Raw genomic sequence first — 17,934 nt, 5'->3', positions numbered from 1 at the left:
TTTTATGGCTCTTTTGCACAGTATTTATGAACAACTCTAAGATTTATTTACTTATGATGTTTGATAGTCTCTTTTATAGAGATAAAATGACAAAAATGTATTTTCTTATAATTGTATATTATTAAGACCTTGATAATTGTTTCCTAATTGTTTTCTTATTTTCTCTCTAAGTTGAGGTTTTAATGTCATGAAGAAAATGTACAAAAATTGTATTATATGCACTTTCTCATTACCTTTTAACAAACTCTGGTGATAGATGTGATAAGGAGAGCTGGAGAAGGTGGAGGTGAGTGAAAGTATTCAGTGTTTTGAAAGGAATATCTTGGAAAATATAGTGATGTCCAACTAAGTTTGGAAGGGTTGGTACCAGAAATTTTACAGAATGCAGTATCATGTGATGCAAAAGGAATGTAGGGAGTACAGGGCTAATGTAGGGCTAATATGGATTTTATCTAATTTTGCTACTTTAGCATTCAAACGTGTCTTATCTTCTTACACAGTTATTCTTTATCATTAGGTCCCATATGGTTTCTTTAAAGAAAGAAGAAAGGAAAGAGAGCTGTAACTAAGAAAAGTAATTCTCAGTGATACTATTTTAAATTTTTATATAAAAGTATTTTTTTCAGTTACTGAAATCCGTTTATTTTTCTCCATCCACAACTTGTATTCTTTTTTCTATGCACTTAAGACCTATACAACAAAATAACAATCAAGTATTCTTATTGTTATAATAAAATAATGGCAATTAATTAGCATTCCAGACAAAAACTGAATTCTGGAACCATGTGTGCCTAGTTTTCTCACATGTGAATTTATCTTTGGAGAGTTAGCTGAAGAATCACCATGAAAAACTGATAGAATGTATTTTTTCTTTAATCCATCAACTTATTGTTGTTGGATTCCCATCTTTCCTTTCTTTTCATGAGCTTGCCTGATTATAAGAGTTATTAATCATGAGCAAATAAAACATCAATAGTTACACCTTTGCTATTAGTCATTCTTTCAATTTAGCAAAGTAGATTAGATACCTGTTATCTTTTGGGCAATATGTTGAGCTCTGGAAATACAAAGATGAATCATATTGTTGTGAAAAAGAAAATGTAGGTAATACTCTGAAGTGTTTATAAACAACAACAGCAATAACAAACTTTAATGATTCCAGTATGTTGTGTCAGACATTGTAATACCTTGGATTGAGTTTCAAATTAATTTGCTATTTAAAAATAACAACACAGTTTATTTCACTTGAGATATAATATGATGTAACTCATCCAGAATAGTTAAGATTCCTAGCAGTATTGGAGAAGAATCAAAATTATTTCTGGATATTATGATAAGTAAGAAACAAATCTTGGGAAGTTTCATTGTCAAGTAATAGAACAATCCATTTTGACAAGAATTTTCTCAGTGCTACCATAACATCTTTGTTTCTCAGACAATTTATCATGGGGTTAAACATTGGTGTCACAATGGTGTAAAAGAGACAAAGATATTTGTCCACCCCTGTTGAATGATTGGACTTTGGTCTCAAGTATGAAATGTTGCCTGACCCAAAGAATAAAGCCACAACCGTGAGACTGGAAAAGCAGGTTTAGAATGCCTTGGCTCACCCTGTTACTGACTACAGCTTCAGGATTGTGGAGATTATTTTCACCTAAGATCCAAAAATCAACATAAAAGGAATAGTGACAACTAAGACAGCAACCATATAAATCAACATCTCTGCCATAAAAGTGTCCCCACAGGCAAGTTGAAGTACTGGAGGCATGTCACAGAAAAAGTGATTCAGCTGGTGAGATCCACAGAAGGGTAGAGATTAATTCTGGTAGGTGAACCCTATGTGGACTGGAATTCCAGTCACCCAACAGCCAGCTGCCTACTGGATGCACACTCTGTTGTTCATGATGAGAGGGTAGAGTAATGGGTTTCAAAGGGCAACATACCTGTCATAAGCCATTACAGTCAGAATAAAGCACTCAGTGGCTCCCAAGACCAGAAAGAAATACATCTGAGTAGCACAAGCCAGAAAGGAAATATTTCTGTTTTGTGTACAAAGATCTATTAACATTCTGGGGACAATGACTGACACGTCACATATTTCCAAAGAAGAAAAGTTCCCAAGGAAATAATACATGGTGTTCTGAAGGGAAGGACCAACATTGATTATGCTAATAATGAGGCTATTTCCCATTAGAATAATCACATAAATTATCAAAAACACTCCAAACAGAAATCCTTGAAGGTCAGAAACATCAGAAAAGCCAATCAGGATCAAACCCATCAATGTGGTTTGGTTCCCCTTTGGGGGATTTTGTCCTGTGGGTTCCATACATGAACAAAATGATTTCAAGCTTAGAAGTCACTTCAATTCACTGGCACAAGATAGAGAATCTATTTTTTTATTCTTGTTTTTCATTGTTTTTGTATTTTTGGAAGTATATTTCAAGTCCAATATCCTTAAATTCTAGTATGTAAAAGCAGAAAACAATCTTAAATTGAAGTTTTCCTGTTCATATTAACGATGCGGGTAAATGGATAGCACAGCAAAACAGACAACAATCCAATGAGACCAGAACAGGCCAGGTAGCTTAGTCTCAGGACAAGAACTGCTCTAGGTAACCTGTAGCATTCTCTCATTAGAAATTTTACTCCTTCTGACCTATCTGCTATCTACTTGCTTTTTATGTGTATTTTTTCTGCCTAGCACCTTCTAGTGTACAGATGTTTAGATGACGTTTTTCACATTTGGTTCTATGTTTCCCCTGTGAACTTCATTGAGGCTTGCTGAAGGGCAAGGTCATCAGTAAGACTCCCCTGTAGAGCCAGTTCAGGCCAGCCTGGGCCACTTCCCACCTGGGAAACAGACAGAGACACTTGACAGAAAAAGAAGAACTATAGCCTTGTTCCATCATAAAAACAATTCCATTTAATATATCATACAAATTTATATTAGTAATACATCATAACAAGTCAGAGATTCATTTGAATTTTAGAATGTGAAATAAAGATATAAAATTTTGTTTTAACATGTTCTTATCTCTGCAATGGCCCCTAACAATTTTAACAGTTTCACTTATATTCTGAATTTTAGGCCTAATTTAGAAATAATTAAGTAAGTTTGGGCTTTTATGGGGTAATTACACAAGGAAGAGTGAAAACAAAATGTGTAAGAGAACTTGATAATGATGTCACAGATGAAAGCAGACAAAATGTAAAATCTGCTTTTGTACACCTGTTCCCATCTCTAAACATGTGTTCTAGATTCCTACTTGAATATATAATATGTCATATAGTATGAATGTTATCCATGATGTATACTTAAAATATTTATACTTAAAAAAAAACATTATAAAACACAATGTTAAATGCAGTATAGGTTTAGCCTAATTAGCTCCTTAAATAACTAAGAATTTTAATACAAATAAGTTCAGTCCCTCCTCCACTGTACTGGATCCCACACATTACTTCTGTGATTTTCATGCAGCCTTCATTAATACTAACCCGTGACCTTTTTAACACATTGCGATATGCCAAAATCTACATTGTCATGAGTTTTGAACTTTCTCCTCCATTTCCCAGACTCCAATCTCATCTTTTCCTACATAATACAGCCTTCCTTTCTTCTTATGAGTTCCTCTTCCCTGCACAAACCTTGAACTACTGGAACACCTTAAATTCCTACTCCTTGCTTCTTCCATCTCACCAGTCCTAAACCTTTTCCCTCTTAGTTAAGTGAGTTCTCCATTCTGACATTCATATTACATTCTCAAAACATACCCTAGAGATAAAAGTTCCCTCCTCCCTCTTTCATGCTCTGTCTTAGAAATTTCAAGAGGAAGAATAAGGACCTGGGACATTTCAGATTCAAATAATATATTCTATAAACTGAAATTGAGTTCATGGCTGCAAGTTTTTCCTTCCTATCTCTTTGTTTTCCTGATGTCTCTCTCTCTCCCTCCCTTCCTTTCTCTTCACATCTTGGTCATCATTTTACCATTTTATGTCTTCTCAAACTTTCAAGATTTTATATCACTTTACCTATATGTGTTTTTCCTCAGAAGTCATACCTTAAAATCAAACAACTGCAACAAAAGCAGAATTGAATTTTCAGTGACACAGATATGTTTGATAAACATATCAGGTGCTGAATCAATATATATTTTGTAGTACATTCTGTAATTTCTTGTGGATAAATACTAAGTGTGCATTAAACACAAAATGTGTTAAACACCAAGGATGCTAATTGTAAATGACATGAGCCTAGTTTCTGTCTTTACAAAACTGACAGACTAGTGGTGACACCAGGCAGATCAGTCAGGTGCTTGCAATAAGAAGATTGCTTTGCCATGACTGTGATCTTAACCGGTCATGCATGTTATTTCTTTATTTGTTGGAAAATATATGTGGCTTGGTTTGGTGTAAGTCCTTGCATAGTTTTGATTCATTTCCCCCAAACAATTCAGTAGCATCACCACTCTTGAATATATGTATGTTGTTGATTGTTTTTTGAGGTAAAGGGAAATTAATTTTCCTGCAATAGTTTCAGGAAAAATAGAAGTGTGGCATTGTTCCTGGTAGAAAACAAGTTCTTGCGATGTTGAAGGAAAATAATTTCCTGAGACCAGCATGGGAAGGTGGGATCCTGTTGTATGGTTTCTTTATGAGGTACAATGAAGGGGGTTCCCCTCCTGACTTCCCGATGTCCCATCTACATCCATCTCACCATGGATAGAGTCCCATCTTGTCTGCACTAGGGCCAGGATGTGGGCCACCACCCAGAGTCTGTGTTCCATATTAAAGTCCAGTCTATTTCAGACAGGAAAAGTCAAGAACCATATGATATCACTCATATGTGGGATGTGAAAGTGAAAACCGCAGGTGAACAAACAAGACAACCAAAAACTCAGGCACAGACAGCAGTGTGGTGGTGATTAGAAGGAAGAAGGGTGGGTGGGTTAGTAGTAAATGGTAAAGGGAGTTACCTAAATGGTGAGGGAAGAAGATTTAAATTGGGTGGTAGGAATCGTGTGGTAGGCACACAGTGCAATATGCAGATGATGTATCATAGAACTGTACACTTGAAATGTATATAATCTCATTAATCAATGTCACCCCAATAAATTTAATTAAAAGATAAAGCAAAACAAAATTAAAGAATTCTCTAGATAAAAGCAGGCTGTTGGCTATGGTGCTGTCTCGGTGCACAGTCCTGCATCCATGAGAGCTCCCGTTGGTCCACACCTTTTACACCTGTGGCGTGGTTAGTACTGATTCATTTATTTTAAAAATTATGTGTTTCTGAGGAGTGTGTCATCGACCTCATTTGATTTTAATATGCCTTTTACTGTTCATTGATGAGTTATTTTCATTTTCTTGGTCATTTGGAATACCCTGTTTTGTGAAATGCCCCTTCAGGGTTCCTGTCAACTTTTCTCTCAAGTTTTCTCTGTTTTGAATTTAGAGTAGTTCTTTGTATGTGGTGTATTAAGCATTTTGCATTGAAAAGTTCACTCTGAATGGCTTCCTTGCATGAAGAATACTTCTTTGTCAATTCCATTCAACATATCAATGCTTTCCACTATGGCGCCTTATCTTATTAAAACATTTTTTCTCACAGCTGAGGCCATAAAAAATATATTACCTTTGAAAAGAGTCTTGCTGCATTTAATATTTAGGCTTAAGGATTATGTGAATATTTTTGCAAATTCTGTGAAGCAAGGGTCACTTTTTACAAATTTACATGAATTTATATTCATGTAAATTGTTAAAATGCCATATTTTCTACACTGCAAACTCTTATATGTTCCAACATCTTCATGTTCTGCAGTCATTCAGTAATTATTCTCAAAAGGATTTCCGTATACAGCATTTTTTACTGGCTGACTTCTTTTTAATTCAATAATAACAATGAATGGAGAGAGGACATAAAATATACACTATGATTTGTGAGGGAAATATTGGGGCATGTGTTACTAGATAAAAGATATATTTTTTGTGTAAACAGTTTCAAATGAGCAGCAAGTTTTTGCTGACAGAGATTATTCCACTACCCATAAGATTTTCTGAAATATTAGTTTCTTATTGGAAATATTACCATTTGCAACAGCAGAAAGTTGAGCCAAAAATGGCAACTTCAAGAATAAGTAAGGACAATCAATTCACTGTGGAGCAGAAAAGAGAATACAAACTAACTTCTAATCAGACAAAAGCAGAATTAAAAGGGAAAACAGAAAATACATTCAAATTAGTGGCTGATGCATTGAACATTAAGGTGCCATTTCATCTAGGCCATCCTGTCACCCTTGTTCCTCAGAATATGTGTCGTGGGATTAAACATCAGTGTGACAATGGTATAGAAAAAAGAGAGAAATGTGTTTGTCCTGGAAGAATGTTTGGATTTGGGTCATGAATGTTTGTTTGTATAGTGGGACAAAGCCACTACTGTGTTGTGAGATGGGCAAGTAGAGAAAGTGTGTAGCAACAGGATCTATTGCTAATGGCAACCTCAGGGTGGTGGAGACAATTTTACTGTAGGAGCCAAATATCAACATAAAGGGACTTATAATACACAGCACACGAACTCTAAAGACCTGAATCTCCCACAGGAAAGTGTCCCCACAGACCAGCGTGAACACTGGGAGGAGGTCACAGAAGAAGCGACTAATTTAGTTAGATCCACAAATTGGAGGAAAGCCAATGCGCATGTCTGCCCCAACCTGACGGGACATCTACTCATCCAACAGTCAGTCATTGTCAGCCAGGTACAGAGCTGCTGCTTCCTACCCTGAGGGCACTGCAGAATGTCACAACTGGACACACTGCTGTCACAGAATGTCACTGTCAGGAAAAAGAATTCCGTGTGCCCAAGCATTAAGATAAAACATACTTTTGTTACAGAAACAATGAAAGATAGATTTCTTTCGTGAGTCTAAATTTTTATGAGTATTCTACAAAGAGTGAGAAATACATAACAGATTTCCAGGAAGAAAAAAATTACTGAGGAAAAAATGCTCTGGAGTTTGGAGAGCCTGGTAAGCTCTGATTATGAGGATAATGATGCCCTTCCCTCTGAGCACTATTAGACAAACAAGAAAAATATCACAAAAAACTCATTCAGAGATTGGGAATACAATAAAGTCCCCCCAAAATCGAATTCCATCATTGCAGTAAAATTTGCATCTGGTTCATATGTTTTGGTGTTCCATCTGTAAAAATGGTGACATTAATCATCTATCCTTCTGATTTTTTTTATTGCCCAGAGTAGGTTGATCAATTAATATATAGAGTCATTATTATCATTCAAATGGCAGCATTTTACATCATAATATTAAAGAGAAAAACTGAATAAATGGTCAACATATGCTAAATCTAAACATAGAGACACAATGAAATATATAGTAAGTTGACATTGTAATGGAATCAAAGGGTTCTGGAAATAGCATTTTTAGCCTTTGTTTGTGGACAGGGCAAAGTGAGTCTTTTTACCCCACATACTACACAGTCCTTCAGCAGAAACATTGGCATCTGTCACAGTTCCCAGTGGGGAGCTCGCCATACTGTTCTGCCTTGTGCTTCTGGCCACAGGAGGCTTCCACCTGCCCTTTGGCAAGCAGAGCATGTGCATTCCTGAACTGTAACACTGCTCTTGCTCTTCCTGATTCTGCACGAACTTTTCCCCAGAATTTTATTCTTGTTTCACTTATGTATCAAAATCAAATACATGACATTATCACCAGGCATCATGTTTCAAGAGCTTTCCTTTACTCAATCCCATCATGCAGCAGAGACTCGATAAATGTATTCTGACCTGTAAATTGGTTAACCAGCAATGAACGTAAAGAAATTGCATAGCTAATATTAGAGGAACGTTGCCTTGTGCACATAACCTGATGTGTCTTGCTGTCTGTGATTAGTTGTTCTCATGAAAACACTTCTCATTTTAATAATTATCTGAGATTCATAGAGAAATCCAAATTGAACAGAATGACTATTATAAAATATAATTGTTAGGCAGTTGCTCCCCAAAATCAAGGACTAAAGTATTGGCTCAAAGTTTTTAGTTCTTTGAAGGTAGAAAGAACTGTGGAAATTAATATAGACAAAACAACTTCCAAACGGAGTCAGAGCCACTATCCCAGGGGCAGGGCCTTGCATGCTTTACTTCTCAATCAAACCTCCAGAACATTTGGGCAAAATAACCTTTACACTGGGCCACAGCAGCCTTGTATTCCAACTGATTTCAGAACTAACAGGGAAGCAGACATCCTGACTGCAATACTGAACATTAAAGACATTCTTAGAATTAGCACCGTTATGTGTATCTAAAGACTAACTAGCTTGGGTGCACCTATAGAGATTTCTTCCTTGGCTTATAAATTCCCATAGAAAGTCCTTTGTTCTTTTCATGGAATTATTGTCCTTCCTTTTCACATAAATACGCCTTGCCTCTATCCCATAACACAAACACCATTTGGATTTCTGCTTTCATCAGTTCTACCCAAATAGCTATTCTTTGATCTAAAATAGATGCTGTTATTTCTGACTTTGTCTTTTTATTTTTAAGGTTAACAGAACCCCACCTTACACCCCCCAAAAAGGAAAAAGGTGGTTTGGAAAATAAAGTTTTGAAAGAAAAAATTGTATGTGTTTTGAAGCAGTTAAAAGTATGAAGAAAAAAAGAAGGTGACAAAGAAATGAGAAATCCTATGTTTGTATACTGCCTTAATTTTACTATTCTTGATAAGAAAATCACTTGTAAAAATATATATATGTATATGTATATGTGTGTGTGTATGTGTATATATATATATATATATATATATATATACACATATTACGTTAAAAAAGGCGGAACCTTAATCTCCCTTAATGCAGCATATAACTTTTTCTATGGTGAGTCATAGAAGCACCTATAAATAAAGATAAACCAGTATTGTTCTGATTAAAAGGGATTTGGAACAAATAACTTTCAGTTATTTACCTGGTTAATTAATCACACAAACATGCTGTATTTATGTAGGGCCCTATGATCTCTACAGTGCTTTAGTATCAGTTCATTTTTCAATGTCCTGTATCATCATAAAAGTGAGAAAATTACATTTTCAGCTTTGATTTGAGTGCAAATTTTGAGCTGAAATATGTCTTCTTTAACATGGTGTCTTCTGAATTTTGTTTCTCAGAATTTTTCAGTATTCTAAAATAAATAAAAATATCACTATAACAATCAGATTGATATAAAATAATGGATATGTTCTCCTCCAGATTAAGTTATAGCTGCTCTTTTCCCGCTCCTTGGAACAGTTTAACTACATGTGCTTTTACATGTGTATGTAAGAAACATTTGTTTTAATAATAATTGATTTTTTTCCCCTCAGAACTGAAACTAGTATGTCTTGGTTACAATGAGACCAATGGGCATTATGATATGCTGTTTAAGGTATAATAACATTACTGTGGATACTCAAACCTGTTTATTTACTGATGGTTTTCAACCATCAATAGGGGTTTGACAATCCTGGCTTCATTATATGAGAGAAATTGCAGCCTCACTTCAGTGCCTCTTATCCTCTGAACTCTCCAGAAGCCTGTATTATTTACACACTTCATTCAATTCCAAGTAAGCCTGCAGTATCGCATACAGGGGACAAAAAAATCCTAGGAAGTTCCAGCTGCTGAGTGTGTTTGAGACCTCTCATGCGTCTCTGCGTCAGAGAAAATGCACGTGCAGAATGGCCCAGAGGCTGCACATGACCCCAAATTACCTCTGCGTGCTCCTTATACATGTTTGATAAGAGGATTTCATGGATAGGAAATATTTGTTTGATCAATTATTTGGCATGTTCAGGAAAAATATTTTACTAATTGGGTTGATATGGTGAAATCTCAAAAATGTGAACACATTTGTTTGATTGTCATTAAGTTTGAATAGATTTAAATTATCTTAGTTATTTCACCTATGTCTTAGTTAGTGCTCAAATTCTCAACATTTATAGTGTCTTACATATTTAAGTTTTTGCTTTTTTTACTTGGTCAATTTGAATTTGTTTGAATTATTTTTGTCAGCAACATATAAAAAGCATTTTATATATTTTTGGTACCAAAAAAGAGACATAGGCGCAATTTATGAATTTACCACTAATATAATCTCTGTTCATTTTGATTTGTCCAAGGCCAGAAACTCATAAATGTCATTATTTGTATAATTTTTACATTGTTTATTATCTTTCTCATTTGTCAAATTTAGAACCTCTTCACTGATTTAATACCTAGTGATATTTTTCTTTTTTGTTTTGAGAATTGTTTTATTTAGAATAATCTAATATTCACTTACAGTCATTTATTTTCAGCTCTGTTCATTTTTAATCATACATTTGTCCACCTCAATGTCTACTGTAAATGCCTTTTACTTCTTTTTCTAAAAAACTACAGTAAATATTTCAGATACTTCTAATACTAATTAGATATTACTAAAGCACAACCTGAAGCTCCAAGTGGAGGGGATGATGTAATAACAGAACAGAGTGCTGAGATAATAGTGGGGGGTCACCCTCAGGATGTGTAGTCATGAAGAGACATGGACAGCAACAACAGATAGAAAGGAGGGGAAATGCAAAGCAAACACTTAGATTCCCCTGTTTCTGACATCATGGCTGCTGTTTGTTTTTCTCATTGGCCAAATCCAATCACAGTGCAGAGCAGTGTGATTCTCCTCTGAAGGAGTGGGAAGATTACAGAAATTACATCAGAGAACATAACTCTAATCCATGATTACGTAACACACTCAGTTAACACTGTATTGCTGGGGCAATCTCCTTAATTCACTAGTTCATAATGAGAGGAAAGATGAATTCTTCAGATTAGATTGTTACAAGTGAGATAATCTGTGCCCTCATTATAGAGAAGCCCTTTCCTTAACCTTATGAAACTAAAACCCCTTAACATAATGTGAAGTTCCTATCATGATATTCATGATAATCATTTAAAAATATGACAACAAAACTATATTTTTTCCTGTTGTATCTACACAGCCAACACATAAACAAAGTCTTCCATAATTTCAAGTGTTTGAATCATTGTAATGACTTAGTAGTTTTTTCAGTGCCACCATGATGTCTTTGTTCCTCAGGGTGTATATGATGGGATTCAACGTTGGGGTGAAAACGGTGTAGAAAAGAGAGATCAGTTTTCCAATTCCTTCAGATTCATTTGGTTTGGGTTGTAAATAAGTGATGGTAGCTGTGCCATAGAATAAGATGACAACTATCAGGTGTGAGGAACAGGTGGAGAAAGCTTTAGCTTTGCCTCTGGCTGATGATAGTTTCAGAATGTTGGAAATAATTTTGCCATAGGAGGCAACAATCAACAGAAACGGAATTATGATATATACCACTGCAGATCCATAGAGTATTACCTCACTCACAAACGTGTCCCCACAAGCTAGCTTGAGTAGTGGGGGGAGGTCACAGAAGAAATGATTAATTGCATTAGATCCACAAAAGGGCAGAGAAAAAATCTGCCATGTTTGCCAGATTACAACAGGAACTGCACTGACCCAGGAGGCAATCACCAGCTGGACACAGACCTTCTGGCTCATCACTACAGTGTAATGCAGAGGGCTGAAAATGGCCATGTAGCGGTCATAAGCCATCACTGTCAAGAGGAGACACTCCGAGCCTCCGAACGTAAGGACGAAAAACATTTGTGTTGCACAAGCGAGCAAAGAAATGTTTCCCCTCTGGCTCAAAAGGTCCATGAGCATTCTAGGGATAGTGACTGTAACATAACAGATTTCTAGAAAGGAAAAATTGCTGAGAAAAAAATACATGGGTGTTTGGAGGGCAGGGTCAATTTTTGTTATCAGTATAATGATGCTATTGCACATGAGGATGGTCAGATAGATGACTAAAAATATCCCAAATAGAAGCCACTGCATACTTGGGATATCAGAAAAGCCCAAGAGAACAAACTCCATCATTGTAGTGACATTCGATTTTTCTGTTTTTAATTTGTTCTTCATCTGCAAATATGGTAAATTCAAGGTGGTTAATTCATTAATGTTCTTGAACCACATTCCCCTCTCCTGTAAACTGGATTAAATGCATGAAAGTATTTCTATAAACTCTAAAATTAGTTTTATCATTGCCTTGGTCTATTTCTATGGAATATGATTGGAAACTTCAGAAATGAGCTGATGTGCATTTAAAATCAATGCAAGAAATAAAATTCTAATATATCTTTTATAGTTGGATGTGATGATACCTGAGAAAGTGTGCCTTGTTATTTAGAGCTTATTGTGCAAGACTAATATCTCTTGCAGCCTTATTCAGAGTGGAATTATGACACAGGCTTTTTCTATATGTTTTGTCTGGGTTCGTCATTTTCTTTTCCTGTATTGATTGACTTATTCCATCTTCTTTCAATTCAAAGCTATTCTCTTAAAGTTCTGTTTAATTCTTGTTCAAAAGGGTTTGAAGTCCTCTCATTTATATTTCACTAAGAATCAGTTATTTTAAATAATTCTTTTTAAGATGGGGAATAAGTATATGCAATATGAATGTTCTGCATTATGTATCACACCTGTCACTTATGCTAAATAGAATTTTATCATCTTCTTAAATAACTTTAACTATTAACACCTCCTATATAGTGTATACAGTGTATAATAACTATTGATAAACATTTAACTAAGTCAAGAAGTATGGATCATTCATTACAATATTTTTTACATTTACTTCCTTATTTATGGAAGATTCTATGATCCATTGTCATATAATTCTCTTTTAACCAAATACAATTCTCTTACTTTATTTTCCCTTCATAATTTTGCCTAATAAAGCTTAATTTGAGTAGACCCTACTATTTTTTCCTCTGTGCATGTAAATGGTTGGAACATACAAATGAAACTAAACACACACATATACATATAAAAACATCAACACTCACATACTCAATCTTTCTTCCATTCATATTAAAGTCGTGAGTCTCAGACAGTCAGCACAACCTGACATTTCTAGTATACTTTATTAATAGTTGTCTGTAACTTTCCAAAACAAATATGCTTTCTGATCTCATCAAACCCACTACAACTATGTTACCCTCTAACCCCATCACTTTTTTTTTTGCCTTAATAATACTTTGAAGTAAAACTAAGAGGACAAAATATCTCCCACATTTCTCTATTTTTATCATTAGTAGTTTGAAAATTTACCTTAAGTGCATAATTTTATTATAAATATCATTATTTTAATTTCACCCATTGCTAATTTTATTTTACTTGATAATTAAGAAAGTTAAGAACTACATGATTTAAGTAGTTATTCATTTTCTGATAAAGTTCTCAGAATTCATGTTTCTCTGTTTCATTCTCTGCATGTTGATCCTCCAATTTACAACTTCCTTAAATAAAATAGGCTAACTACACAATTACAACTTACCTTTATGGACTTGCATGAAGCTGTCTATGTGAACGCAGGTGTTTTTTAAGCCATAAACTTTTTAAGTTCTCTTGTTTCAGGAAGCCAATGTAATTCTACAATATTCCTGTAGCTTTAGTGTCACCTGCTCTCAAGTAGGAAGTAGCTAGCCATGCTCACCCTGGGGGACTTCTCTCATGTATGAATTTAATTCCCAGATGGCTGCTTCTATTTGGAAATCATCTGGGATTATGATTTGAAACTGTTTTCTCTGTAAATCACCTGTCCTTCTGTTCAGCCCCTTCTTGGCATAAAGCTCCCCACAGTGGGATAGTCCCTGGTGAAGAAATGTCACTTAATTGTCTAGGATCACTTTCAAGATAAAGTTAAAAAATCTTCCCATGTATTATATTTCAGACCCTTATAAATGTGTGTGGATTCGCCATCCTTCCTTTTATTTCCATAATTTATCCAGATCTAGAGCATCCAGACCTTTAGAAAACTGTATCACATGTTTTGTTTGGGACATGGCACAGTTTTTCTCTTCAATACATGGGAGGCAGGATCCCTCTTCAAAAGTATAATGCTCTGTCCTTAGATTAAGTTTTATAAAAATTAGAGCAGGATATATGTGCTGACAAAATTCTAGGCAGTTTTATTCACGCTATAGCATCTGCTAAGGCAACAGGGAAGATATTTAGCTGATTCAAAATGTAAGCCACTCATACACACAGACAACAGCATGCTGGTTACCAGAGAGAAGGGGGTGGAGGAGTAGTAAAGGTTAAAGGGGGTCAAATATATGGTGATGAGAGATTTGACTTTGGGGGATGGACATACAGTGCAATATACACACAATGTATCATAGAATTATACACTTGACACATATATAATCATTAACCAGCGTCATCCCAAAAAATTAAATTGAAAAATAAAATATAAAGAAAAATTTAAAAAATCAATATATGGGAAGCATAAAATGTGAAGTGCAATCACAAATACAAGCATTTTTTTCATTTTTTAAAGATTTTATTTATTTATTTTTAGAGTGGGAAGGGGGGGAGATAGAGAGAGAGAGAGAAACATCAATGTGCAGTTGTTGGGGGTTAGAGCCCGCAACCCAGGCATGTACCCTGGCTGGAAATTGAACCTGCAACACTTTGGTTCCCAGCCCGCTGGGCTACACCAGCCAGGGCTACAAATACAAGCATTTTAAGCAAGACTATTTAAGACAGAAAAAAAGAAACTTTTGTGTCAAAATTCTTTTCTGATTTCAGCTACTGCTGGGCACGTACAGAGATAAAACTTTATCACATTTAAGAATCCCAATATCCACCTCTACTTGTAATTGCATTTGTTTCTGTTCTGGGGTTTGTTGGCTGTTGGACAGTGTGTTTCTAGAACTGCATCCCTTTTTCTATATTAAGCCTCCTCCTGTTTACGACAGCATGCCTCTCACACACTGGCCCTTGTACTCTTTCCTATGACTGTTTCAATGTGAGACTCCCTTCACTTTTATTTATAAATGAGAACTGCATTCATGATTGGCCTCAAGTAAGTTTGACAGTTACTTACAAGCTGGGACAACTTGAATGTCCATCCCCCATTAGAGGAGACTGATCTAATCTCTATTCTATTATTAAGATAAAGGATTAGAGATTGCATTATTCAATTAAATATGACCGTTATCTGAAAAAAATATCTAAAAACAAATAGTTCCTCAGCTGTGTCCATGGTCAAACAAAATAAAGAACCATCTTACAGTCCAACTTGGTGTCAGTAATTAAGAAACTGATTTCTTTCATTTGAGAATCCCACTGTTCTCTAGTTCATTCTTCTTCACAGTTCCATATTACATTTTTAGCATTCAGAGAGCTGGGCATTAAAGACACACAGGAAATAATTAAACAAACCCACTCTGAAGAGCTTCAACACATTACTTCTACCCACATGCTATTAGAGAAACTAATCACGTGATTTCATGTAGCTATGAGAGTGTGAGGGAATGGTGTTCACTGAAGATCAAAGAAACCGAAATACATTTGGAGAGCATCAAGCCAGACTCTGCCACAGTCCTCCCTTTTGGTCACTAACAATGTGTTATAGCATGCTGTAACATATACACCTTTAGGTTTAAGTTTTAATATGATGTATATAGAACAGAATCATTATGTGTAGTATGTCCATGTATTTTAGTTGGTTTTTAGACATATTTGTGTCTAATGAAATGTCATTATTATTTCCATTCCTAAATTAGCAACATTATGGAAGCATAATTTACCAAAATTAAAGTTCAATCTTTAAAATGCACGCAATGACACTTAAAATTAGACACAATTTGACATACATGAGGTCTTTCCAGAAAGTATCCAGCCATGTAATATGAAAAATAGTGACATTTTGAAGAAGATACGACATACAAGAAACATTGAACATAGGACAATGATGCCTCAGTCCCCTTCAAAGTGGGCACCTGGGAACCTCACACAGTTCTCCCAATCAGTACCAGCTGTCCCACTGTATTTTCCTGAATCTCACTGATGGTCTGAAATCTCTTCCCTTTCAAAGGTGATTTTAGTTTTGGGAAAAGGCAGAGTCACAGGGCGCCACATCTGGGCTGTAGGGGGCCTGAGTCATCTGGGTGATTTGATATTTTGCCAAAAACTCTGTACAAGGTGTGATGCATCAGCAGATACATTGTTGTGATGAAGCTGCCAATCACCAGTTGCTCATAGCTGCAGCTTCTGAATCATCAAACAGTTTCCATGGAGGAACATTCAAGCTTAATGCAGAATTTGATGCAGATTTGTTGCTCTACTCCCTTAGTCATTTTGAATGTGATGACCACACAGTATATACACACTCATTCAGTGGCGTCTACCATCCCCACTGACTAGTACAGTGAAACTGTCAGTGTTTACATGTGTTCATTCCAGACCACTCTCCTTGGCTGCCAGTAGCATGATGTTGCACAAACAATTCTCCTTATATTAACAATGGCTGGACTTTTTCCTGATAGACCTCATATACTGTTGGGAACCACCCTGCCTGGTATGAGAAGCTGTAACCCCTGCCTAGGCTAAGGCTGAGGGAACTCCCTTGGAACCATAAGCCAGCAAGGAGACAAAAGCTTAACTCCCTGGCAGGAGCACTGCTTTTGCTGCCTCATTCATAACTGAACCGCAAAGCTTGGTCGGTTAGCCAAAGACAGGTAAGCTTCTCCAAGGCGGGAACCATCTAAGACAGGCACAGTCACATAGGAGGCTTCCAAAAGAAGGACTTTGGGGGCTACAGCAAAACGGGGTGATGAACCCTTGCTCCTCGGCTTTCACATAGCCTGAGTTTTCTTCATCTGGGAGAAAATCTCCTTATCTCTTGGTTGCCTTAGTTCCCTTGCTCCACCTAAACCTGAAACAATGACAGGGTGGTGCAGCTCTGTGCTGAAAAGGGCGTATTCCCTGGGTGATCAGGCGTAAGAAAGAATATGTAAATTACTGAGAAACCTTCTTTGTTTAGAATGCTCTCAGTTGAATGAGAGGGGTCCAAGAAGGAAGTTAGTTTGTTCCTCAAAGTCTTATAGCTCTTTGACCCCGACTCAATAGACCGGCAGAGTTCCTTGTTTTCTATAGTTCCTCACTTCCCCCTGATAAGTACTGTACTTTACTTGAATTATTATGCAAAATGAGCCCAATAAAAGCAGGTATGGATGGTAAATCTGTGTGCTCCCCACTGGGGGGGGGGTGGCCATTTTGTCCCTACTTCCCCACAGAAACTAGTTTATCTCTGTGCATGTTTTTTTCTCGTGTATTTTTCGACGAGCCATCCATAGGGTTCCGTGATCACTGCTGGCTGGTGACCCACGCACAAAACATTGCAATAAGGATCAGAAGCCAGACTCAAAAGGCTACAAACTGTTTGATTCCACACAAGATGATCACATTCTGGGAAGGGTAAAAGCATGACATAAATCACACTGATGTCATCTCAGTGGTTATCAGAGGCTGGTAGATGGAAGGAGCTATCTGTTAGGGGATCATGGAATTTGTTAGGCTGTATGAAATATTCTGTTTTGATGGGGGTGATGGTTACAAGACAGTCGGTGTTTGTCAAAACTCACAAAAACATACATAAAAATAGTGATAATTTACTGTAAAACACCAACGGCACAATAACCCTGACTAAAACACTGAGTATCCAGCTCATTGTGCAGCCATTTTGAAATATTTCTTATTTATTATTCTTTCTGCTTCTTCATGATAAAAACCTTTTTTCAAAATTGTTAATTACAATATCTTGTTCAGATCTTTGGAGTGGGAAGGCAAGCAACCAACATATTTCAGCATTTTTGAGAACGGAGGACCAAGGATTGTGGCAGAACCGAAAGAACAAAGAACAGATTGCTGCATCAAGGTAGGCTCCCGGGACAGGCGTGTGGTACCGGGGCTGCAGCCCCAGGCCCGGGGGCCGCGGCTGGGTTTGCCCTAGGGTTAGTGGGAGAGAGCCAGGTCGGCGGCTCCCTCCC

The 17,934-nt window shown here is 36.4% G+C and overlaps 1 protein-coding gene and 1 pseudogene across 1 annotated transcript; both read right to left on the bottom strand.

Annotated features, from left to right (window-relative positions):
- Window positions 1-1,315: 1,315 nt before the first annotated feature.
- LOC114490161 lies at window positions 1,316-2,447 on the bottom strand (annotated as a pseudogene).
- An 8,609-nt stretch (window positions 2,448-11,056) lies between these two features.
- On the bottom strand, window positions 11,057-12,016 carry LOC114490160 (olfactory receptor 10AG1-like). Its single transcript, XM_028504090.1, has one exon. The coding sequence runs from the start codon at window positions 12,014-12,016 to the stop codon at window positions 11,057-11,059; it is 960 nt and encodes a 319-aa protein (XP_028359891.1).
- Between the last annotated feature and the right edge of the window lie 5,918 nt (window positions 12,017-17,934).

This window comes from Phyllostomus discolor, chromosome 6 (genome assembly GCF_004126475.2).
Source record: "Phyllostomus discolor isolate MPI-MPIP mPhyDis1 chromosome 6, mPhyDis1.pri.v3, whole genome shotgun sequence".
Taxonomy (NCBI): Eukaryota; Metazoa; Chordata; class Mammalia; order Chiroptera; family Phyllostomidae; genus Phyllostomus; species Phyllostomus discolor.
This window is presented reverse-complemented; position numbering and strand designations above follow the sequence as displayed.

Coding starts and splice junctions, on each gene's coding strand:
- LOC114490160 (XM_028504090.1), bottom strand. CDS start 12,016: ATGAAGAACAAATTAAAAACAGAAAAATCGAATGTCACTACAATGATG.